Source organism: Coregonus clupeaformis, chromosome 27 (assembly GCF_020615455.1).
Source record: "Coregonus clupeaformis isolate EN_2021a chromosome 27, ASM2061545v1, whole genome shotgun sequence".
Lineage (NCBI taxonomy): Eukaryota > Metazoa > Chordata > Actinopteri > Salmoniformes > Salmonidae > Coregonus > Coregonus clupeaformis.
In genome coordinates, this window is record NC_059218.1 from 18,229,868 (window position 1) to 18,254,329 (window position 24,462).

Consider the following 24,462-nt stretch of genomic DNA (forward strand, 5'->3'; position numbering starts at 1 on the left):
GCCTGGTGCGTGAGTTTTGGTGGGCGGCCCTCTCTTGGCACGTTTGTTGTGGTGCCATAATCTTTCTATTTTTTTATAATGGATTTAATGGTGCTCCGTGGGATGTTCAAAGTTTCTGATATTTTTTTAATAACCCAACCCTGATCTGTACTTCTCCACAACTTTGCCCCTGACCTGTTTGGAGAGCTCCTTGGTCTTCATGGTGCTGCTTGCTTGGTGGTGCCCCTTGCTTAGTGGTGTTGCAGACTCTGGGGCCTTTCAGAACAGGTGTATATATACACTGAGATCATGTGACACTTAGATTCCACACAGGTGGACTTTATTTAACTAATTATGTGACTTCTGAAGGTAATTGGTTGCACCAGATCTTATTTAGGGGCTTCATAGCAAAGGGGGTGAATACATATGCACGCACCACTTTTCCGTTATTAATTTTTTACAATTTTTTGAAACAAGTTTTTTTCATTTCACTTCACCAATTTGGACTATTTTGTGTATGTCCATTACATGAAATCCAAATAAAAATCCATTTAAATTACAGGTTGTAATGCAACAAAATAGGGGGCTGAATACTTTTGCAAGGCACTGTATCTGCTAGCATGCTAGACATAACTGTTGTTTATTAAAATGTTGAACGTAATGGTCTATCCTTGTAGGCTACGTAGCAATATCACATAGATATTACATTTTAGACAAAGCCTTAAAAAAATGAAAAATATAAGTATTTTTGTCTCCTAAAAAAGGTATACTTTCCCAAGTAATCGAATACTAACGTCCGTTCGGATATCCACACTTTCTAACAACTGTGCCCATCCCTAAAAAAAATAAGAGGAGAAACCAGTTGCGTCTGGATTGGGTAGTGAGTGATTCTTATGACATTGCCAGCAGTAAGATTGTAGTTCCAATTTCCAAAAAGACAAGGGCTGTGGGTGGGACCAAACAACAGCTCAGTTTAACAGGCCCTAAAGAGTATGTGTGTGTGTCTCAGTCACCAGATCTCAATCCAATTGAACAATTATGGGAGATTCTGGAGTGGCGCCTGAGACAGCAATTTCCACCACCATCAACAAAACACAAAATTATGGAATTTCTTGTGGAAGAATGGTGTCGCATACCTCCAATAGAGTTCCAGACACTTGTAAAATCTAGCCTATGCAAAGGTGCATTGAAGCTGTTCTGGCGGCTCGTGGTTGCCCAATGCCCTATTAAAAACGTTATGTTGGTCTTTCCTTTAGAAATGTCCTCTCACTGTCAACTGCGTTTATTTTCAGCAAACTTAACAAATGAAAATATTTGTATGAACATATCAATATTCAACAACTGAGACAGAAACTGAACAAGTTCCACATAATGTGTCCCTGAACAAAGGGGGGGTCAAAATCAAAAGTAACAGTCAGTATCTGGTGTGGCCACCAGCTGCATTAAGTACTGCAGTGCATCTCCTCCTCATGGACTGCACCAGATTTGCCAGTTCTTGCTGTGAGATGTTACCCCACTCTTCCACCAAGGCACCTGCAACTTCCCAGACATTTCTGGGGGGAATGGCCCTAGCCCTCACACTCCGATCCAACAGGTCCCAGACGTGCTCAATGGGATTGAGATCCGGGCTCTTCGCTGGCCATGGCAGAACACTGATATTCCTGTCTTGCAGGAAATCACGCACAGAACGAGCAGTATGGCTGGTGGCATTGTCATGCTGGAGGGTCATGTCAGGATGTGCCTGCAGGAAGGGTACCACATGAGGGAGGAGGATGTCTTCCCTGTAAACGCACAGCGTTGAGATTGCCTGCAATGACAACAAGCTCATTCCGATGATGCTGTGACACACCGCCCCAGACCATGACGGACCCTCCACCTCCAAATCGATCCCGCTCCAGAGTACAGGACTTGGTGTAACGCTCATTCTTTCGACGATAAACGCGAATTCGACCATCACCCCTGGTGAGACAAAACCGCAACTCGTCAGTGAAGAGCACTTTTTGCCAGTCCTGTCTGGTCCAGCGACGGTGGGTTTGTGCCCATAGGCGACGTTGTTGCCGGTGATGTCTGGTGAGGACCTGCCTTACAACAGGCCTACAAGCCCTCAGTTCAGCCTCTCTCAGCCTATTGCGGACAGTCTGAGCACTGATGGAGGGATTGTGCGTTCCTGGTGTAACTCGGGCAGTTGTTGTTGCCATTCTGTACCTGTCCCGCAGGTGTGATGTTCGGATGTACCGATCCTGTGCAGGTGTTGTTACACGTGGTCTACCACTGCGAGGACGATCAGCTGTCCGTCTTGTCTCCCTGTAGCGCTGCCTTAGGCGTCTCACAGTACGGACATTGAAATGTATTGCCCTGGCCACATCTGCAGTCCTCATGCCTCCTTGCAGCATGCCTAAGGCATGTTCACGCAGATGAGCAGGGACCCTGGGCATCTTTCTTTTGGTGTTTTTCAGAGTCAGTAGAAAGGCCTCTTTAGTGTCCAAAATTTTCATAACTGTGACCTTAATTGCCTATCTTCTGTAAGCTGTTAGTGTCTTAACAACCGTTCCACAGGTGCACGTTCATTAATTGTTTATGGTTCAATGAACAAGCATGGGAAATAGTGTTTCAACCCTTTACAATGAAGATCTGTGAAGTTATTTGGACTTTTACAAATTATCTTTGAAAGACAGGGTCCTGAAAAAGGGACATTTCTTTTTTTCCCTGAGTTTATATATATATATATATATATACATACACAGTGAGGGAAGAAAGTATTTGATCCCCTGCTGATTTTGTACGTTTGCCCACTGACAAAGAAATGATCAGTCTATAATTTTTATGGTAGGTTTATTTGAACAGTGAGAGACAGAATAACAACAACAAAATCCAGAAAAACACATGTCAAAAATGTTATAAATTGATTTGCATTTTAATGAGGGAAATAAGTATTTGACCCCTCTGCAAAACATGACTAACTACTTGGTGGCAAAACCCTTGTTGGCAATCACATAGGTCAGACATTTCTTGTAGTTGGCCACCAGGTTTGCACACATCTCAGGAGGGATTCTATCCCACTCCTCTTTGCAGATCTTCTCCAAGTCATTAAGGTTTCGAGCCTGACGTTTGGCAACTCGAACCTTCAGCTCCCTCCACAGATTTTCTATGGGATTAAGGTCTGGAGACTGGCTAGGCCACTCCAGGACCTTATGTGCTTCTTCTTGAGCCACTCCTTTGTTGCCTTGGCCGTGTGTTTTGGGTCATTGTCATGCTGGAATACCCTTCCACGACCCATTTTCAATGCCCTGGCTGAGGGAAGGAGGTTCTCACCCAAGATTTGACGGTACATGGCCCCGTCCATCGTCCCTTTGATGCGGTGAAGTTGTCCTGTCCCCTTAGCAGAAAAACACCCCCAAAGCATAATGTTTCCACCTCCATGTTTGACGATGGGGATGGTGTTCTTGGGGTCATAGGCAGCATTCCTACTCCTCCAAACATGGCGAGTTGAGTTGATGCCAAAGAGCTCGATTTTGGTCTCATCTGACAACAACACTTTCACCCAGTTCTCCTCTGAATCATTCAGATGTTCATTGGCAAACTTCAGACGGGCCTGTATATGTGCTTTCTTGAGCAGGGGGACCTTGCGGGCGCTGCAGGATTTCAGTCCTTCACGGCGTAGCGTGTTACCAATTGTTTTCTTGGTGACTATGGTCCCAGCTGCCTTGAGATCATTGACAAGATCCTCCCGTGTAGTTGTAGTTCTGGGCTGATTCCTCACCGTTCTCATGATCATTGCAACTCCACGAGGTGAGATCTTGCATGGAGCCCCAGGCCGAGGGAGATTGAGTTGTTTTGTGTTTCTTCCATTTGCGAATAATCGCACCAACTGTTGTCACCTTCTCACCAAGCTGCTTGGCAATGGTCTTGTAGCCCATTCCAGCCTTGTGTAGGTCTACAATCTTGTCCCTGTCATCCTTGGAGAGCTCTTTGGTCTTGGCCATGGTGGAGAGTTTGGAATCTGATTGATTGATTGCTTCTGTGGACAGGTGTCTTTTATACAGGTAACAAGCTGAGATTAGGAGCACTCCCTTTAAGAGTGTGCTCCTAATCTCAGCTAGTTACCTGTATAAAAGGCACCTGGGAGACAGAAATCTTTCTGATTGAGAGGGGGTCAAATACTTATTTCCCTCTTTAAAATGCAAATCAATTTATAACATTTTTGACATGCATTTTTCTGGATTTTGTTGTTGTTATCCTGCCTCTCACTGTTCAAATAAACCTACCATAAAAATTATAGACTGATCATTTCTTTGTCAGTGGGCAAACGTACAAAATCAGCAGGGGATCAAATACTTTTTTCCCTCACTGTAAGTATTCAGACCATTTACTCAGTACTTTGTTGAAGCACCTTTGGCAGCGATTACAGCCTTTAGTCTTCTTGGGTATGACGCTACAAGCTTGGCACACCTGTATTTGGGGAGTTTCTCCCATTCTTCTCTGCAGATCCTCTCAAGCTCTGTCAGGTTGGATGGGGAGCGTCACTGCACAGCTATTTTCAGGTCTCTCCAGAGATGTTAGATCGGGTTCAAGTCCGGGCTCTGGCTGGGCCACTCAAGAACATTCAGAGACTTGTCCCGAAGCCACTCCTGCATTGTATTGGCTGTGTGCTTAGGGTTGTTGTCCTGTTGGAAGGTGAACCTTCGTCCCAGTCTGAGGTCCCGAGCGCTCTGGAGCAGGTTTTCATCAAGGATCTCTCTGTACTTTGCTCCGTTCATCTTTCCCTCGATCCTCACTAGTCTCCCAGTCCCTGCCACTAAAAAACATCTCCACAGAATGATGCTGCCACCACTGTGCTTCACCGTAGGGATGGTGCCAGGTTTCCTCCAGATGTAATGCTTGGCATTCAGGCCAAAGAGTTCAATCTTGGTTTCATCAGACCAGAGAATCTTGTTTCTCGTGGTCTGAGAGTCCTTTAGGTGCCTTTTGGCAAACTCCAAGCGGGATGTCATGTGCCTTTTACTGAGGAGTGGCTTCTGTCTGGCCACTCTACCATAAAGGCCTGATTGGAAATGGTTTGTCGAGATCGGTGTGGAAGAACTTGACTGGCCTGCACAGAGTCCTGACCTCAACCCCATCAAACACCTTTGGGATGAATTGGAACGCTGACTGCAAGCCAGGCCTAATCGCCCAACATCAGTGCCCGACCTCACTAATTGATTAAGCTATTCACTTTCTGTACAGTAGAATATGTTAAATCCAGACAGATTTTTAGGGAAACACTTGTGACCTTCTCTCATTGGGCTAAGCCACAGAAGAAGAGTAGCCAGCAGTTAAAGCTTAAATTTTTCTGTGTTGGTAGGCCTACTCTGTCTGTGGTGGAAAGGTAGGCATAACTTTTGAAAGTACCAGGCCCAGATTCCTAATATTGTCTCAGATTTAATTATTTGCAAACAGGGAAAGTTTTGTTGCAAACAAGACACAATGATTTGGCATTTGAGAAATATGATAAAATGAACACATAGGTCTATTATTATCTCTCTGTCCATTCATAGCCTGTAATTTCGGGAAATGTGTGTAGTATTAAAACATATTCTGCTAATATGTAAAATGACGTAGGATTGCATTTTTTATCGGACCTGCAAATACGACAATAGATTCATGCTATGCTTTTAAATCTTTCCACCCCAACTCTTGTCCACGGTGGTCCGCGAACCCACAACCTTCTGTCCAGCAGCCCTATGCGCTATCAACATTGTTACCGTATGTAAAGATTACAAGACCAACATTGAACAGTTTCTAAAACTGCATATCTAAGGTTCTGGTCTGTCCAACAAGTTTGGGTAAATGGTAGATGTTCTCTGCTATCGACATTGTTTTCATTATTAATTTTGGCTATAGGGGAGGGTCACTTGATTTTTTAAATATATTAAATATATTTTGCTGAATGGAAGGCCATCCATTTTCATTTCAGAAAGTTCCGATTTTCTCCATGTAACCCTTATTATTATTTTAACGTTCACCCCCTAACATGGAGATTTGGCCGTGTGGGAACCCTAACCCTATGCAATGGAACATAGTCATGATCAGGCGCTAGGTAACAGTATGATATAGGAGAGGAATAGGCGAACATCTTTAGATATAGTATGCAAATGGTCATGATATGGCAAATGTGACATAATATTGTTAACATTACATAACCTTGCTAAGTTACTATCTAACGTTAACGGTCGTTACGCTAACAAGGTTGGCTCTTGAAAAAACAAAAAATAGACACCGTCAACACACCCCTTATCAACAGCAAGTTCTGTTTTAATTTGCTCGATACTAGCTGCGCATTTAGCGAACTTGTTCATCTATTAGCCACACATTAGCTAGAAGTTGTCAGTAACAGATGTAAACAACCTCTTCTTTTCAGATATCAACATAACGGACAAATCAAACGCGACCCGAATGAGTATATTGCTTAAGTATATTGTTTTATACAATGTTATCATGTATTTAACTCAGTAAAATACCTTTTAATGCAAGTAGATGCTCTTGTTTTGCTTGATTTACTTCCATTATGTCCGGAGTTCGGTTGAACTTCCATGTGGTCGTCACTAGTTACCACAGCCACAAATAGCTAAACCTCGCCTATTTCTACAGTTTATCTTCTTAAAATCTGATTTCTCGCCAATTTCTACAATTTATCTTCTTAAAATCTGATTTAAACCTAACCACACTGCTAACCTTATGCCTAACCTTAAATTAAGACCAAAAATAATTTTGTTTTCATGATTTTTTACAATATAGCCACAAAGCTTCTGTATTTGATATAGGAATAGGCTAAGAGAGAGGGATAACAGGGACCAAAATCTGTCTTCTCCAACTGGTGGCATAATTTTTTTATTTTGCTCACCAAGTGAAGAGTTTTTGCCAATTTCGACTTTGTGGATGTAGTAACTAGTGACAACCCTTTCACCAGGCAATATCAGATGACTATAGTGAGGACAGAGGGACAAACTTGTGATAGCCCTCTTGTGGTAGCATTGTGGTACACAGGTGACACGTCACATTTCACGTCCCTATCCTAAACGCAAACCTTAACTGTTTTAAATTTCAACTTCAGAGTTGGGACATCCCAAGGATCCCATTTCCTTTTCTTATTCAGCAACTATAAATTCATGTAAAGGGAATGCTTTTCATTTGTCACAACCACTAAGGCATGTCAACAACTTTGGTATGAAAAAAAAAAAAAAAGCATGAATTCTAGTAAGCAGGAAACTACATATCTTTGAAAGACAGGACCCTGTCTTTCAAAGATAATTCGTAAAAATCAAAATAACTTCACAGATCTTCATTGTAAAGGGTTTAAACACTGTTTCCCATGCTTGTTCAATGAACCATAAACAATTAATGAACATGCACCTGTGGAACGGTTGTTAAGACACTAACAGCTTACAGACGGTAGGCAATTAAGGTCACAGTTATGAAAAGTTTGGACACTAAAGAGGCCTTTCTACTGACTCTGAAAAACACCAAAAGAAAGACGCACAGGGTCCCTGCTCATCTGCGTGAACATGCCTTAGGCATGCTGCAAGGAGGCATGAGGACTGCAGATGTGGCCAGGGCAATAAATTGCTATGTCCATACTGTGAGACGCCTAAGACAGCGCTACAGTGAGACAGGACGGACAGCTGATCGTCCTCGCAGTGGCAGACCACGTGTAACAACACCTGCACAGGATCGGTACATCCGAACATCACATCTGCGGGACAGGTACAGGATGGCAACAACAACTGCCCGAGTTACACTAGGAACGCACAATCCCTCCATCAGTGCTCAGACTGTCCGCAATAGGCTAAGAGAGGCTGGACTGAGGGCTTGTAGGCCTGTTGTAAGGCAGGTCCTCACCAGACATCACCGGCAACAACGTCGCCTATGGGCACAAACCCACCGTCGCTGGAACAGACAGGACTGACAAAGTGCTCTTCACTTACGAGTCGCGGTTTTGTCTCACCAGGGGTGATGGTCGGATTCGCGTTTATCATCGAAGGAATGAGCGTTACACCAAGTCCTGTACTCTGGAGCGGGATCGATTTGGAGGTGGAGGGTCCGTCATGGTCTGGGGCGGTGTGTCACAGCATCATCGGAATGAGCTTGTTGTCATTGCAGGCAATCTCAACGCTGTGCGTTACAGGGAAGACATCCTCCTCCCTCATGTGGTACCCTTCCTGCAGGCACAACCTGACATGACCCTCCAGCATGACAATGCCACCAGCCATACTGCTCGTTCTGTGCGTGATTTTCTGCAAGACAGGAATGTCAGTGTTCTGCCATGGCCAGCGAAGAGCCCGGATCTCAATCCCATTGAGCACGTCTGGGATCTGTTGGATCGGAGGGTGAGGGCTAGGGCCATTCCCCCTAGAAATGTCAGGGAACTTGCAGGTGCCTTGGTGGAAGAGTGGGGTAACATCTCACAGCAAGAAGAACTGGCAAATCTGGTGCAGTCCATGAGGAGGAGATGCACTGCAGTACTTCATGCAGCTGGTGGCCACACCAGATACTGACTGTTACTTTTGTTCAGGGACACATTATTCAATTTCTGTTAGTCACATGTCTGTGGAACTTGTTCAGTTTATGTCTCAGTTGTTTTATGTTCTTACAAATATTTTCACTTGTTAAGTTTGCTGAAAATAAACGCAGTTGACAATGAGGACATTTCTTTTTTTGCTGAGTTTAATAATTTTCTCATATAAGACATTCATAGGCATGAAATGTACGGTTGTAGCAGATATGATTTGTAGGCTATGTACTGTATACATTTTATGCAAGTTAACAAGCAACACATTGTATCACAAACTACAATTGCATTGTGTGACTTGACTGTCTCGTCAAGACATAGATGGTTAGTTAGTTACCGCCAGGCTGTAAATACAATGTTTAGTAGAACAATGGAACCAACAGTTGAACAAACAAGCTTTATGAAAACATTGGAACAGTCAGAACAAAAATAAGTTATTTTCTTTGAATAGGTGTGTGTAATACATTCGCTGTAGACCTTCATGAAGCTTCTAAAAACAGAGCTTAAGTACAGAGCAGACTGGTAAACAGTCATTAGGTTTAGCTGAGTAGCGTTACATGGAAGTACAGGTCACACACTACAGGGAGTGAAGGATGCTTTGACAGTAGAGTTCTTCCCACACTGCTGCCCTGTGCCTGTCTGGACAGCCTTTTAGAACACCTCGTGGGAAAGGTACCCTCCCATAAAGAAACCCCCAAGTACTGCCAGGAAATGACTGGAGAGAAAAAGATAGATGAGAGTAACAAAGAGCACGGTCTCAACAGATGCACTGCAGTTTGGCTTCGCTCTCTCCCCCTGGTTCCTCTTTGGGTCTGCGTTTCCTTGACAAAGATGGCTCCTCCCCCTCTTTGTCTTCAAGGCTTTCAGTAGAATTCTGGAAGTCCTCTGCACCAGAGTCAACACTGTACAGCTCAGGAACCGATGATTCCTCCTCCTGCCCACCCACCAAACATACATCACTCGATATTGGTACCAAATCCCCTGGGTCAGGGCCCATCTGAACCACCACCATGGTCAATGCTTCTCCCTCCCGCTCTACCCTTGTTTCACTCTGTTCCTCCTTCAGGAGAGTCATCTCCCCAGGGCCAGTGGCCTCACCGATAAGGCTGACGGTGAGCTCTGAGTGGCCGTTGATGGGTGCTGCGGTTCCTGCCTGGCGCAGTAGCTCTGTCCTCAGGGAGGCTAGCTGGGTGTGGATGAGAGTGCGGTGCTGCTCCTCCAAACTCTTCACCTGAGAGACAGACAAGGAAACAGCTGTCAAAGACTCTCTTATATCATCTAATGAGCTTCAATGATGTGTGATGTTCAGTGGATTTACAAAAGGATGGCTCCTTTTAAACGAGAAACCACTTTGCTTCAGTAGGCAATAAAGCCCTTTGACATTCCAGCTCATTAATACTATTAAAGCTCGTGAATTTTAACTAAATCATACAGAATGCATAGCTCTTCTAAGAGGCTTTACACATCGTTTTACATCTGGCATGTGGCCTTGAGAGTATTCAACAAACACTTTGGATCATCACTACAGTAGCAGTTAAAAGCCTCCATTCACCAGCTGATTGATTCTCTGCTGGCTGTTTTCTGCAGAGCGGTACAGCTTCAGCTCCTCAAACATCTTGACGTTGGCCTGCACCACACTGGCCACCTGGGGGGCACCACAGCACAGGGGAGGAGACACATCAACCATGGCCACGTCAGAAGTACAGAAGTTGGAATGGACAAATTAAAATAGTCTGTTTTCCATTCAACCAAACATGTCAAAGAAGGAGGGGGGGGGTCTGGCATTTAAAAGAGATAACGTTAGTGCTTTAAACATGTTAAAATTAAACACTAACATGTTGAAATAGATTACTATTAATTTATCTTTCACACAAATTCAAATTATGATAAATGATCCTCCACAAAATGAGTAATCATGTTATGTTAACCATCTCTTTGCTGCTGTGCTGGTCAGTGTACCTGGTTTCTGAGTCTCTGTAACTCTTCCCACTTTGCGTCTCCAAGTAACCTGGCCACTTTGTCCCTGTATAGCATCTTTCACATAGAGAAAATTGTAAAACACTTTGTCCCCACTCTCACAGCCCTTGACTTTTTTCTTTATTTCATTTAAGCCCTCTCTGACACATGTCAGTGCAATGCCAGGAAAGTGGTAGGGTGGAAAAACTGTCTCACATCAGACAGCTCAACTAATCTATCTGCAGTGATTGAGGGACCAGGGAAAAGCACCGCACAGGGATGCCACCTGACGTAAGAACAATGGTCTTTGAGTATCTCAGCCTTCACGCCTCCTGTCAATGTACCTGTTCGTTAAGTCTCTGGATCTCTGCCCTAAGCCTCTTCTCCATGGCGTCCTTCTCCTGCCGCATGGTCTCGTTCTGCCGGTGGAGCTCCAGAAGATGCTTCTCCATCTGCAGGGCCTGCTCCAGACCCTCCCCGCCCTGCAATGGACAACCATAAGTACAATCAGGGCTCTAAATTAAAAATGTTAATTGGTAGCACTGGTGCTCCCAACTTAAAAAAGTTAGCACATCATAAAATTTAGGAGCACCAGAAAAGCAGACTTTTAGCTTGATTGCGATAAAACCTATGTTATAGGGATGCGCGGGTTGACTCAACACGCAGTCTCTGCGGTTACATCCGCGGGGCGTGCGGATTTAGGGTCATGAAATATTGTGTGGATGAAGGGCGGGTGGGTGACGGTCGGTTTGAATTAAAAAAAATATATATATTAAAATATCCATAAATGTATAATTCTTGTGCAATTTTATTGCCAGTTTATTAGGTACACCACACCGTTCACAAAATTGTTCGCTCCTACAGACAATGTGTCACGTGGCCGTGGCTTGCTATATAAAGCAGGCAGACAGGCATCAAAGCATTCAGTTACTGTTCGATTGAACGTTAGCATAGGCAAAACGAGTGACCTAAGCGACTTTGAGCGTGGTATGATCGTCGGTGCCAGACGCGCCAGTTCTAGTATCTCAGAAACGGCCGACCTTCTGGGCTTTTCACGCACAACAGTGTATAGGGTTTACCGAGAATGGTGCGACAAACAAAAAACATCCAGTCAGCGGCAGTCCTGTGGACGAAAACAGCTCGTTGATGAGGTCGAAGGAGAATGGCAAGAATCGTGCAAGCTAACAGGCGGGCCACAAACAGGCAAATAACAGCACAGTACAACAGTGGTGTGCAGAACGGCATCTCGGAACGCACAATTCGTCGGTCCTTGTCACGAATGGGCTACTGCAGCAGACGACCACACCGGGTTCCACTCCTATCTGCTAAAAACAAGAAGAAGCAGCTCCAGTGGGCACGCGATCACCAACACTGGAAAACTGAGGAGTGGAAAAACTTTGCCTGGTCCGACGAATCCCGGTTCCTGTTGACTCATGCTGATGGCAGAGTCAGAATTTGCCGTAAGCAGCATGAGTCCATGGCCCCATCCTGCCTGGTGTCAATGGTGTGGGGAATGCTTTCCTGGCACACGTTAGGCCCCTTGATACCAACGTTTTAATGCCACAACGTATCTGAACATTGTTGCTGACCAGGTGCATCCCATCATGGCTACAGTGTATATCTATAGGCTACATTTAGTTTTTTTGTTCATTATTTTTTGGCGATCTGGCATTAGTGCATAAGCCTAAGCTTTAGCCTACACGCAAATCACGAAACGCTTTAGGGAACGGACAGAAAGAGTTAAAGGGATACTTCTCGATTTTGGCAATGATGCCCTTTAGCTACTGCGTTAGCATGCTAGCAGATACCCATTAACTTCCAGTCATTGCACTAACGCTAGTTAGCATTGGCTCGCAAAACTACCTCTAACTTCCTTCATAGTGGCCACAGAGACATAAAAATGGTATCCACGAGTGCATCTGACTCTGGGGAAGTAGATAAAGCGCCTCATTGTCAAAATCCCGAGGTTTCCCTTTAACATCAATCCACTGAGGCAAAAAGGACAATGTCGGAGTTTAATTCAGTAACAGAAATGCTGCAAAATGGGAGAGTTGAAAATAAAGAGAAGGGAGGGCCAGAAAAGTAATGATTGGGAAGGATTTGGTGAATTGGAGAATGCGAATGCGCAGTTAGGGACCGTAGAGAGCCAACTTTATCAGCATCATAAAAGCTTTCAACCACATAAAATATGCATCCAAGCCGAATTTTCACTTTATCACATATAGTCGGGCGATTGCGGATGGGTTATTAGCAATTGTGGACGGGTGCGTTTGAACAAACAGCTGACTCGCACACCAATACATAAGTATTCAGACCCTTTACTCAGTACTTTGTTGAAGCACCTTTGGCAGCGATTACAGCTCGAGTCTTTGGTATGACGTTACAAGCTTGGCAAACCTGTATTTGGGGAGTTTCTCCCATTCTTCTCTGCAGATCCTCTCAAGCTCTGTCAGGTTGGATGGGGAGCATCGCTGCACAGCTACTTTCAAGCCTCTCCAGAGATGTTCAAATCGGGTTCATGTCCGGCCTCTGGCTGGGCCATTCAAGGACATTCAGAGACTGGTCCTGAAGCCACTTCATCAAGGATCTCACTGTATTTTGCTCCGTTCATCTTTGCCTAGATCCTGACTAGTCTCCCAGTCCCTACCGCTGAAAAACGTCCCTGCCGCTGAAAAACATCCCCACAGCATGATGATGCCACCACCATGCTTCACCATAGGGATGGTGCCAGGTTTCCTCCAGACGTGCCGCTTGGCATTCAGACCAAAGAGTTCAACCTTGGTTTCATCAGACCAGAGATTCGTGTTTCTCATGGTCAGAGTCTTTAGGTGCCTTTTGGCAAACTCGCCATGGAGAAGAGGCTTAGGGCAGAGATCCAGAGACTTAACGAACAGGTACATTGACAGGAGGCGTGAAGGCTGAGATACTCAAAGACCATTGTTCTTACGTCAGGTGGCATCCCTGTGCGGTGCTTTTCCCTGGTCCCTCAATCACTGCAGATAGATTAGTTGAGCTGTTTGGCCTTTTACTGAGGAGTGGCTTCCACTGTGTTTCTGGGGACCGTCAATGCTGCAGACATTTTTTGGTACCCTTTCCCAGATCTGTGCCTTGACACAATCCTGTCTTGGAGCTCTACGGACAATTCCTTCGACCTCATTGCTTGGTTTTTGCTCTGACATGCACTGTCAACTGTGGGACCTTACATTTGATCCCCTGCTGATTTTGTAAGTTTGCCCACTGACAAAGAAATGATCAGTCTATTATTTTAATGGTAGGTTTATTTGAACAGTGAGAGACAGAATAACAACAAAAAAAGCCAGAAAAACGCATGTCAAAAATATTATAAATTGATTTGCATTTTAATGAGGGAAATAAGTATTTGACCCCCTCTCAATCAGAAAGATTTCTGGCTCCCAGGTGTCTTTTATACAGGTAATGAGCTGAGATTAGGAGCACACTCGTAAAGGGAGTGCTCCTAATCTCAGTTTGTTACCTGTATAAAAGACACCTGTCCACAGAAGCAATCAATCAATCAGATTCCAAACTCTCCACCATGGCCAAGACCAAAGAGCTCTCCAAGGATGTCAGGGACAAGATTGTAGACCTACACAAGGCTGGAATGGGCTACAAGACCATCGCCAAGCAGCTTGGTGAGAAGGTGACAACAGTGGAATGGAAGAAACACAAAAGAACTGTCAATCTCCCTCGGCCTGGGGCTCCATGCAAGATCTCACCTTGTGGAGTTGCAATGATCATGAGAACGGTGAGGAATCAGCCCAGAACTACACGGGAGGATCTTGTCAATGATCTCAAGGCAGCTGGGACCATAGTCACCAAGAAAACAATTGGTAACACACTACGCCGTGAAGGACTGAAATCCTGCAGCGCCCGCAAGGTCCCCCTGCTCAAGAAAGCACATATACAGGCCCGTCTAAAGTTTGCCAATGAACATCTGAATGATTCAGAGGAGAACTGGGTGAAAGTGTTGTGGTCAGATGAGACCAAAATCAAGCTCTTTGGCATCAACTCAACTCGCCATGTTTGGAGGAGGAGGAATGCTGCCTATGACCCCAAGAACACCATCCCCACCGTCAAACATGGAGGTGGAAACATTATGCTTTGGGGGTGTTTTTCTGCTAAGGGGACAGAACAACTTCACCACATCAAAGGGACGATGGACGGCGCCATGTACCGTCAAATCTTGGGTGAGAACCTCCTTCCCTCAGCCATGGCATTGAAAATGGGTCGTGGATGGGTATTCCAGCATGACAATGACCCAAAACACACGGCCAAGGCAACAAAGGAGTGGCTCAAGAAGAAGCACATTAAGGTCCTGGAGTGGCCTAGCCAGTCTCCAGACCTTAATCCCATAGAAAATCTGTGGAGGGAGCTGAAGGTTCGAGTTGCCAAACGTCAGGCTCGAAACCTTAATTACTTGGAGAAGATCTGCAAAGAGGAGTGGGACAAAATCCCTCCTGAGATGTGTGCAAACCTGGTGGCCAACTACAAGAAATGTCTGACCTCTGTGATTGCCAACAAGGGCTTTGCCACCAAGTACTAAGTCATGTTTTGCACAGGGGTCAAATACTTATTTCTCTCATTAAAATGCAAATCAATTTATAACATTTTTGACATGCGTTTTTCTGGATTTTGTTGTTGTTATTCTGTCTCTCACTGTTCAAATAAACCTACCATTAAAATGATAGACTGATCATGTCTTTGTCAATGGGCAAACATACAAAATCAGCAGGGGATCAAATACTTTATTCTCTCACTGTATATAGACAGGTGTGTGCCTTTCCAAATAATTTCCAGTCAACTGAATTTACCACAGGTGGACTCCAATCAAGTTCTAGAAACATCTCAAGGATGATCAATGGAAACAGGATGCACCTGAGCTCAATTTCAAGTCTCATAGCAAAGGGTCTGAATACTTATGTAAATAAGGTATTTCTGTTTTGAATGTTTTATAAATGTACAAAAATGTCTAAAAACCTGTTTTCGCTCTGTCATTATGGGGTATTGTGTGTAGATTGCTGAGTATTTTTATTTTTAGTTAATCCATTTTAGAATAAGGCTGTAACGTAACAAAATGTGGAAAAAGTCAAGGGGTCTGAATAATTTCCTAAGGCCTATATGAATTCTAGCTACTTTTGAAGCACATGCTTTGCCCTAAAATTAATAACCCTTTAAATACATTGTTTATTTTAAAAACGCTAAAATATTGATACAAATACTTTGAAGCAGAGATCTACTGCTCAGATATTTTTTAAACATGACTTAAAAAACATACGCCTAAGCAGCATTAACCTATTAAAAACAATACTGTAGCAATGAGGTTTGTGCAGTATGCTATAGGCCCAATACATTATTGGGCTCATGGTAATGACTGGAGCGTAATCAATGGAATGCTATTAAATAAATCAAACACATAGTTTCCAGGTGTTTGATGCCATTCCATTTGCTCCGTTCCGGCCATTATTATGAGCCGTTCTCCCCTTAGCAGCCTCCTGTGTTATCACCGCATATTGGCTTTGCTTGAATTGCCCTGCCAATGCATTGTTGTTTGGACAATATTTAGATTTTTTGAGGTAGGCTATATGATCACACCGGTAATAGATCGGTTGTATTACTTGTGAGGCACAGCTGAGTGAGCATAAATTGAAATCATTTGCTTTATTTTATTTTACTGAACTGATGGTGCCTGCATCTGATGGTCAGTTTCAGCGGAGGTAGGGAGAGAGCAGCAGAGGGTTTGCCTCTCCTCGACCGTGACCAAAAAGGCGACACGTCTTCCAGCTGATGGTGAGACTTGAGTCGCATTATTTCTGCCTCATGCACAAATTCATGTTGTTACTCCTATGACCAGAGAAAGTGAAATATTACTCGATATTAAAATGGACAAAAGACGCTAATAATAACAACAATTATTCTGGCTGATTTTTATTCCTAGTCACACTGGTGCTCCCAAAATAAAAATCCAGGTCGCACAGCAAAATATTTAGGCGCATATGTGACCAAAATGGTCGCACTTTAGAGCCCTGGGTACAATATTAGCAAACATACAGCTCAATGCAGACAGCCCAGAGCACTCAATCCTTCAAGAAAAGGGCACTAGTACTATAGGAGAATCTGCTTACACAACAAAAGTGAATGCTGTTACCGGTTCGGTGATAATGCTGGCCGCCTCCTCGTAGATCAGGCTGCCTCCCTGTCCATCAGGGTCCATGAGAACAAGCGTCTGGGTCCGGTCCAGGGTATGCTGGGAAGGCCCCACCTCCCCTTCGGCCATCACTAGGATCCTGCTGTTCACTCTGCTGTCCTTCAACCAGAGCAGGCACCAATCACCAGACATAAGTTACTTGACATGTACACCTCCTGTGTTGGGCTCTAGGTTAACCTTTTTAGCGCCGGTGGCACTACCGCTGTAGAAAATTCAGTGGCACCAATAATAACTTTTGTAGCACAAGCAACAGGCCATGTAACACACACTGCACAATAAAACATTAACACATCTCCCACCCACACACCAGTCCCGTACTACTACACAGTGCACACTTTACAACTACTACACAACACTTCACAATTTCAACCCACCGCACCCTCTCCACATGTACCCACCACAAATCATGAGAGTGCATTCGGAAAGTATTCAGACCCCTTCCCTTTTTCCAAATGTTGTTACATTACAGCCTTATTCTAAAATGGATTAAATACATTTTTTCCCTCATCAATCTACACACAATAACCCATAATGCCAAAGCGAAAACAGGTTTTCAGCTATGAGACTCTAAATTGAGCTCAGGTGCATCCTGTTTCCATTGATCATCCTTCAGATGTTTCTACAACTTAATTGGGAGTCCACCTGTGGTAAATTCAATTGATTGGACATGATTTGGAAAGGCACACACCTGTCTATATAAAGTCCCACAATTGACAGTGCATGTCAGAGCAAAAACCAAGCCATGAGGTCGAAGGAATTGCCCGTAGAGCTCCAAGACAGAATTGTCTCAAGGCACAGATCTGGGGAAGGTACCAAAACGTTTCTGCAGCATTGAAATTCTTAAATGGAAGAAGTTTGGAGCCACCAAGACTCTTCCTAGAGCTGGCCGCCCAGCCAAACTGAGCAATCGGGGGAGAAGGGCCTTGGTCAGGGAGGTGACCAAGAACCCGATGGTCACTGTGACAGAGCTCCAGAGTTCCTCTGTGGAGAAGGGAGAACCTTCCAGAAGGACATCCATCTCTGCAGCACTCCACCAATCAGGCCTTTATGGTAGAGTGGCCAGACGGAAGCCACTCCTCAGTAAAAGGCACATGACAGCCCGCTTGGAGTTTGCCAAAAGGCACCTAAAGGACTCTCAGACCACGAGAAACAAGATTATCTGGTCTGATGAAACCAAGATTGAACTCTTTGGCCTGAATGCCAAGCGTCATGTCTGGAGGAAACCTGGCACCATCCCTACGGTGAAGCACGGTGGTGGCAGCATCATGGTGTGCAGATGTTTTTCAGCGGCAGGGAAGGGAGACTAGTCAGAAGAGGGAAAGATGAACGGAGCAAAGTACAGAGAGATCCTTGATGAAAGACTGCTCCAGAGCGCTCAGGACCTTAGACTGGGGGCGAAGGTTCACCTTCCAACAGGACAACAACCCTAAGCACACAGTCAAGACAATGCAGGAGTGGCTTCAGGACAAGTCTCTGAATGTCCTTGAGTGGCCCAGCCAGAGCCCGGACTTGAACCCGATCTAACATCTCTGGAGAGACCTGAAAATAGCTGTGCAGCAAGGCTCCCCTCCAACCTGACAGAGCTTAAGAGGAACGGCAGAGAAGAATGGGAGAAACTCCCCAAATACAGGTGTGCCAAGCTTGTAGCGTCATACCAAAGACTTGAGCTGTAATCGCTGCCAAAGGTGCTTCAACAAAGTACTGAGTAAAGGGTCTGAATACCTATGTAATTTCATATTTCAGTTGTTTACATTTTTTATACATTTGCAAACATTTCTAAAAACCTGTTTTTGCTTTCTCATTATGGGGTATTGTGTGTAGATTGATGAGGGGAAAAACTATTGAATCCAGTTTAGAATAAGGCTGTAATGTAACAAAATGTGGAAAAAGTCAAGTTGTCTGAATACTTTCCGAATGCACTGTATATGAAACCTTGTGTTCGACAGTGAGCAGGGTCTCAGTGTTGAGGACTGGCTGGGCCACGATGGTCCCCACTGCGCCCCCCTCTGCCCCAGAACACACTTCCAGCCCTCCATAGGCTTTAGGGTGGGCCTCCGGATTCTGGTCATAATACTGTCGGCTGTTCACCTCCTGAAAGCCGAGAAAGGAGATTGTGAATGGACAGAATATACCCTGCCATTGGTAAGCATTCTAAGGTCTCTGCTGAGAGTTTACCTATGGCACTGAGGGTACTGTTCTTGCATATACACTGCTCAAAAAAATTAAGGGAACACTAAAATAACACATCCTAGATCTGAATGAATGAAATAATCTTATTAAATACTTTTTTCTTTACATAGTTGAATGTGCTGACAACAAAATCACACAAAAATTATCAATGGAAATCAAATTTATCAACCCATGGAGGTCTCGATTTGGAGTCACCCTCAAAATTAAAGTGGAAAACCACACTACAGGCTGATCCAACTTTGATGTAATGTCCTTAAAACAAGTCAAAATGAGGCTCAGTAGTGTGTGTGGCCTCCACGTGCCTGTATGACCTCCCTACAACGCCTGGGCATGCTCCTGATGAGGTGGCGGATGGTCTCCTGAGGGATCTCCTCCCAGACCTGGACTAAAGCATCCGCCAACTCCTGGACAGTCTGTGATGCAACGTGGCGTTGGTGGATGGAGCGAGCCATGATGTCCCAGATGTGCTCAATTGGATTCAGGTCTGGGGAACGGGCGGGCCAGTCAATAGCATCAATGCCTTCCTCTTTCAGGAACTGCTGACACACTCCAGCCACATGAGGTCTAGCATTGTCTTGCATTAGGAGGAACCCAGGGCCAACTGCACCAGCATATGCTCTCACAAGGGGTCTGAGGATCTCATCTCGGTACCTAATGGCAGTCAGGCTACCTCTGGCGAGCACATAGAGGGCTGTGCGGCCCCCCAAAGAAATGCCACCCCACACCATGACTGACCCACCGCCAAACCGGTCATGCTGGAGGATGTTGCAAGCAGCAGAACGTTCTCCACGGCGTCTCCAGACTCTGTCACGTCTGTCACATGTGCTCAGTGTGAACCTGCTTTCATCTGTGAAGAGCACAGGGCGCCAGTGGCGAATTTGCCAATCTTGGTGTTCTCTGGCAAATGTCAAACGTCCTGCACGGTGTTGGGCTGTAAGCACAACCCCCACCTGTGGACGTCGGGCCCTCATACCAGCCTCATGGAGTCTGTTTCTGACCGTTTGAGCAGACACATGCACATTTGTGGCCTGCTGGAGGTCATTTTGCAGGGCTCTGGCAGTGCTCCTCCTGCTCCTCCTTGCACAAAGGCAGAGGTAGCAGTCCTGCTGCTGGGTTGTTGCCCTCCTACGGCCTCCTCCACGTCTCCTGATGTACTGGCCTGTCTCCTGGTAGCGCCTCCATGCTCTGGACACTACGCTGACAGACACAGCAAACCTTCTTGCCACAGCTCGCATTGATGTGCCATCCTGGATGAGCTGCACTACCTGAGCCACTTGTGTGGGTTGTAGACTCCGTCTCATGCTACCACTAGAGTGAAAGCACCGCCAGCATTCAAAAGTGACCAAAACATCAGCCAGGAAGCATAGGAACTGAGAAGTGGTCTGTGGTCACCCCCTGCAAAAGCAGTCCTTTATTGGGGGTGTCTTGCTAATTGCCTATAATTTCCACCTGTTGCCTATTCCATTTGCACAACAGCATGTGAAATTTATTGTCAATCAGTGTTGCTTCCTAAGTGGACAGTTTGATTTCACAGAACTGTGATTGACTTGGAGTTACATTGTGTTGTTTAAGTGTTCTTTTTAGCAGTGTATATCATGCTCACAGTGCCTTCAGAAAGTATTCATACCCCTTGACTTATGCCACATTTTGTTGTTATAGCGTGAATTCAAAATTGATTAAATCATTTTTCTTCTCACCCATCTAAACACAATATCCCATAATGACAAAAGTGAAAACGTGTTTTTAGAAATTTGCTAATTTTTTGAGAACGAAATACAGCAATCTAATTTACATAAGTATTCATACCCGAGTCAATACTTTGTAGAAGCACCTTTGAGTCGTCTTGGGTATGTCTGTGTCAGCTTTGCACATCTGGATTTGGGGATTTTCTCCCATTCTTCCTTGCAGATTTTTCTCAAGCCCTGTTAAATTAGATGGCTAGTGGCGGTGAACCGCAATCTTCAAGTCTTTCCACAGATTTTCAATGAGATTCAAGTCTGGGCTTTGGCTGGGCCACTCATTGACTTTCACATTCTTGTTCTGAAGACATTCCAGCGTTGCTTTGGGTCATTGTCCTGTTGGTAGGTAAATCGTCACCCCAGTTTAAGGTTGTTTGCACTCAAGCAGGTTCTCCTCAAGGATTTGCCTGTATTTGGCTCCATTCATTGTTCCCTCTATCCTTACCAGTCTCCCAGTCCCTGCCGCTGAAAAGCATCCCCATAGCATGATGCTGCCAACAATAATGCACTAGGGATGGAGGTGTGAGCATGCGGATCTGGGCAGATTAGATGTAGTCATTGTGTGTGTCTGTAAGTTGTTGTTTGTATAAGTTTGTATCTGGAGCAAAACATTTTTTTTTAAGATGGCCCTTTGCGTTCAGGCCAAAGAGTATAATGTTTGTCTCATCAGACCACATAATCTTTTGCCTTTTGATCTCAGAGTCTTTCACGTCCTTCCACTCTCCCATAAAGCCCAGTTTGGTGAAGTGCTGTAGAGACTGTTGTCCTTCTGGCAGGTTCTCCCATCTCAGCCAAGGAACTCTGTAGTTTTGCCAGAGTGGTCATTGGGTTCTTGGTCACCTCCCTGAACAAGGTCTTTCTTGCCCGGTTGCTCAGTTTAGTCAATTTCAATTTCCCAATGGAGATGATTGTGCTCTTGGAAACGTTCAACACTCTAGAAATTGTTTTATACCTTTCCCCAGATATATTCTCTCTCAGAGATCTACGGACAATTCCTTGGACTTCATGGTGTAGTTTCTGCTCTGACATGCACTGTCATCTATGGGACCTTATACAGTGAGGGAAAAAAGTATTTGATCCCCTGTTGACTTTGTACGTTTGCCCACTGACAAAGAAATGATCAGTCTATAATTTTAATGGTACGTTTCTTTGAACAGTGAGAGACAGAATAACAACAAAAAAAGCAAGAAAAACGCATGTCAAAAATGTTATAAATTGATTTGCATTTTAATGAGGGAAATAAGTATTTGACCCCCTCTCAATCAGAAAGATTTCTGGCTCCCAGGTGTCTTTTATACAGGTAATGAGCTGAGATTAGGAGCACACTCTTAAAGGGAGTGCTCCTAATCTCAGTTTGTTACCTGTATAAAAGACACCTGTCCACATAAGCAATCAATCAAGCAGATTCCAAACTCTCCACCATGGCCAAGACCAAAGAGCTCTCCAAGGATGTCAGGGACAAGATTGTAGACCTACACAAGGCTGGAATGGGCTACAAGACCATTGCCAAGCAGCTTGGTGAGAAGGTGACAACAGTTGGTGTGATTATTCGCAAATGGAAGAAACACAAAAGAACTGTCAATCTCCTCGGCCTGGGGCTCCATGCAAGATCTCACCTCGTGGAGTTGCAATGATCATGAGAACGGTGAGGAATCAGCCCAGAACGACACGGGAGGATCTTGTCAATGATCTCAAGGCAGCTGGGACCATAGTCACCAACAAAAGAAAATGAACGTGGTACCTTCAGGCGTTCGGAAATTGCTCCCGAGGATGAACCAGACTTGTGGAGGTCTACAATTGTTTTTTTCTTGTGGAGGTCTTGGCTGATTTCTTTTGATTTTCCCATGATGTCAAGCAAAGTGGCACTGAGTTTGAAGGTAGGCCTTGAAATACATCCACAGGTACACCTCCAATTGACTCAAATGATGTCAATTAGCCTATCAGAAGCTTCTAAAGCCATGACATCATTTTCTGGAATTTTCCAAGCTGTTTAAAGTCACAGTCAACTTAGTGTATGTAAACTTCTGACCCACTGAAATTGTGATACAGTGAATTATAAGTGAAATAATCTGTCTGTAAACAATTGTTGGAAAAATTACTTTTGTCATGCACAAAGTAGATGTCCTAACCGACTTGCCAAAACTATAGTTTGTTAACACGAAATTTGTGGAGTGGTTGAAAAACAAGTTTTAATGACTCCAACCTAAGTGTAGGTAAACTTCTGACTTCAACTGTAGGTAAATGAGATATTTATGCATTTCATTTTCAATACATTTACACCAATTTCTAAAAACATGTTTCATTATTGGGTATTGTGTGTAGATGATAGAAAGAAAATATTTTATCCATTTTGAAATTAGGCTGCAACAACAAAATGTGGAATAAGTCAAGGGGTATGAATACTTGCTGAAGGCACTATGTTCTATTACAGTTGTTTGGTGCCAGTACCTGTGTGACCTGTATCTGGAAGGTGGTGTGGGGGTTCCGGAAGTGGGTCTTATAGTGTTTAATAGCCTCATCTCTGCGGTTGAAGCCGTTTCGGCAGCGGTAGCAGTGCCAGTGGGCTCCCTTGAACCTCTTCTCCCCTTTGATGGTGCCCACGATCTCACAGTGATTGCAGCATCGAAGCACTATTAGGCCTGAAGGGGAGTAATGTGGGGAACAAAAAGATTGCTATAGGGCGTTTTTTCTTCTTCTTCTTCTACCAATAACTAAATATACATTTTAGTGAAAGATCTCTCACTGAAACCTTTTGGCAAAGTCATACTACCACTGAATCTATTATCTTATGTGTACTCCTTTGTATAGGTGTTAAAGCCTCTCACCAGCAAAGTCAATGCCCTTGTCAACATGTTTGATGCGGTAGTGAGCCAGTAAGATGACGGGGTCCTGATAGGCCTCAGCCACAGTGCAGAAAGGGCAGTGCGTATGTGTGCCCTTGTCCTTGCCTGAGCAGTTGTCATCCTGACATAGTACTGGGTTGTAGGTGTGCTCTGTGCCCCTGATCCGCACCGAAGGGTGGGCCTGAAACACAGCAGGGCAAGGAGGTCAATTCAGGCTAGACTGTGTGAGGGTGACTGTTGCTGCAGCAAGTTAATCCTTATATGATGTCATTTTAACAATACAGGCCATTTACTGTCTGTAGTTAGTATATTCTTTTGTCACTAATTACATAGGTACATACTGAGCTGAGCTCTAATGTTGACAACAATAATGCTCCGTAACTTGCACTAGCTACGATTTCGGCTAGAATATTATTTGTTTTCGACTAGTGGTAAATAAGTGCGTTACACTTACGGACAAACATACATGAAATAAACTAGCTACTGAGCCTATCCCCTCACGTCCAAGTTGCCACACAATTTCATAGTAGCCATTTGGGCAGAACATAACTATCTAGCTAGCTACAGTGCAGACCACTTAATAGCATTTGTTTGGCCATTAAATAGCTTGCTAATGCACAACATTACAGGCGCTGGTTAGCATGCAATAAGCAGTTCCAGCTAGCTAAATTTGCTAACTGTAAACAAGACTGTCCATCCATGGCTTTCAGGACTCGACTTCACTAGACGTTTAAGAACTATGACTGATCAAGCGAGACACTTACAATAAAAGCCGACATTTTATCTGCTGAAGCTAGTATGTTTCTTCAAACCAATGGTTCAAACACATGCAGCTTAAAAATGAAGTTACCGGTTAATTTGTTTATTCAAACAAGCGAGCCAAATCACTACTTCTTCAAGTTTTATTGGCGAATCGCAACAAACGGATAGGTGCATATACCGCCACCTACTGTACTGGAGTGTAAGGCCGTTCACGACCTATATTCT

The 24,462-nt window shown here is 44.4% G+C and overlaps 2 protein-coding genes across 5 annotated transcripts in view; both read right to left on the minus strand.

Moving 5' to 3' along the window:
- LOC121541587 (trafficking protein particle complex subunit 13-like) overlaps nucleotides 1-6,558 on the minus strand; it is a 33,424-nt gene extending 26,866 nt beyond the window's left edge. For both annotated transcript variants that reach the window (XM_041850708.1, XM_041850707.1), the window contains exon 1: nucleotides 6,477-6,558. In XM_041850708.1, coding sequence (XP_041706642.1) covers nucleotides 6,477-6,522 — 46 coding nt within the window. In that variant the 5' untranslated portion in view covers nucleotides 6,523-6,558. The remainder of the gene's footprint in view (nucleotides 1-6,476) is intronic.
- A 2,099-nt stretch (nucleotides 6,559-8,657) lies between these two features.
- LOC121541589 lies at nucleotides 8,658-24,367 on the minus strand. 3 transcript variants are annotated; one of them, XM_041850710.2, is made up of 9 exons: nucleotides 24,240-24,367; nucleotides 23,458-23,656; nucleotides 23,081-23,271; nucleotides 18,636-18,794; nucleotides 16,644-16,802; nucleotides 10,825-10,962; nucleotides 10,484-10,558; nucleotides 10,077-10,169; nucleotides 8,658-9,755 (listed from the first exon to the last, which is right to left on the minus strand). In XM_041850710.2, exons 1-9 carry the CDS (start codon nucleotides 24,252-24,254, stop codon nucleotides 9,282-9,284), a joined length of 1,503 nt encoding a protein of 500 aa, XP_041706644.2. In that variant the 5' UTR covers nucleotides 24,255-24,367; the 3' UTR covers nucleotides 8,658-9,281. The 3 variants fall into 3 exon arrangements, with proteins under 3 accessions (XP_041706644.2, XP_041706646.2, XP_041706645.2); XM_041850712.2 differs by lacking the exon at nucleotides 18,636-18,794; XM_041850711.2 differs by lacking the exon at nucleotides 10,484-10,558.
- Nucleotides 24,368-24,462: the final 95 nt, after the last annotated feature.

Excerpts from the sequence above, each read along its gene's own strand:
- LOC121541589 (XM_041850710.2), bottom strand. Across the intron at positions 10,963-16,643 it reads CCAGCATTATCACCGAACCG|GGCGGGGAGGGTCTGGAGCA; the intron begins GTAACAGCATTC and ends TGTCCATTGCAG. Across the intron at positions 10,170-10,483 it reads TACAGAGACTCAGAAACCAG|GTGGCCAGTGTGGTGCAGGC; the intron begins GTACACTGACCA and ends GGTGCCCCCCAG.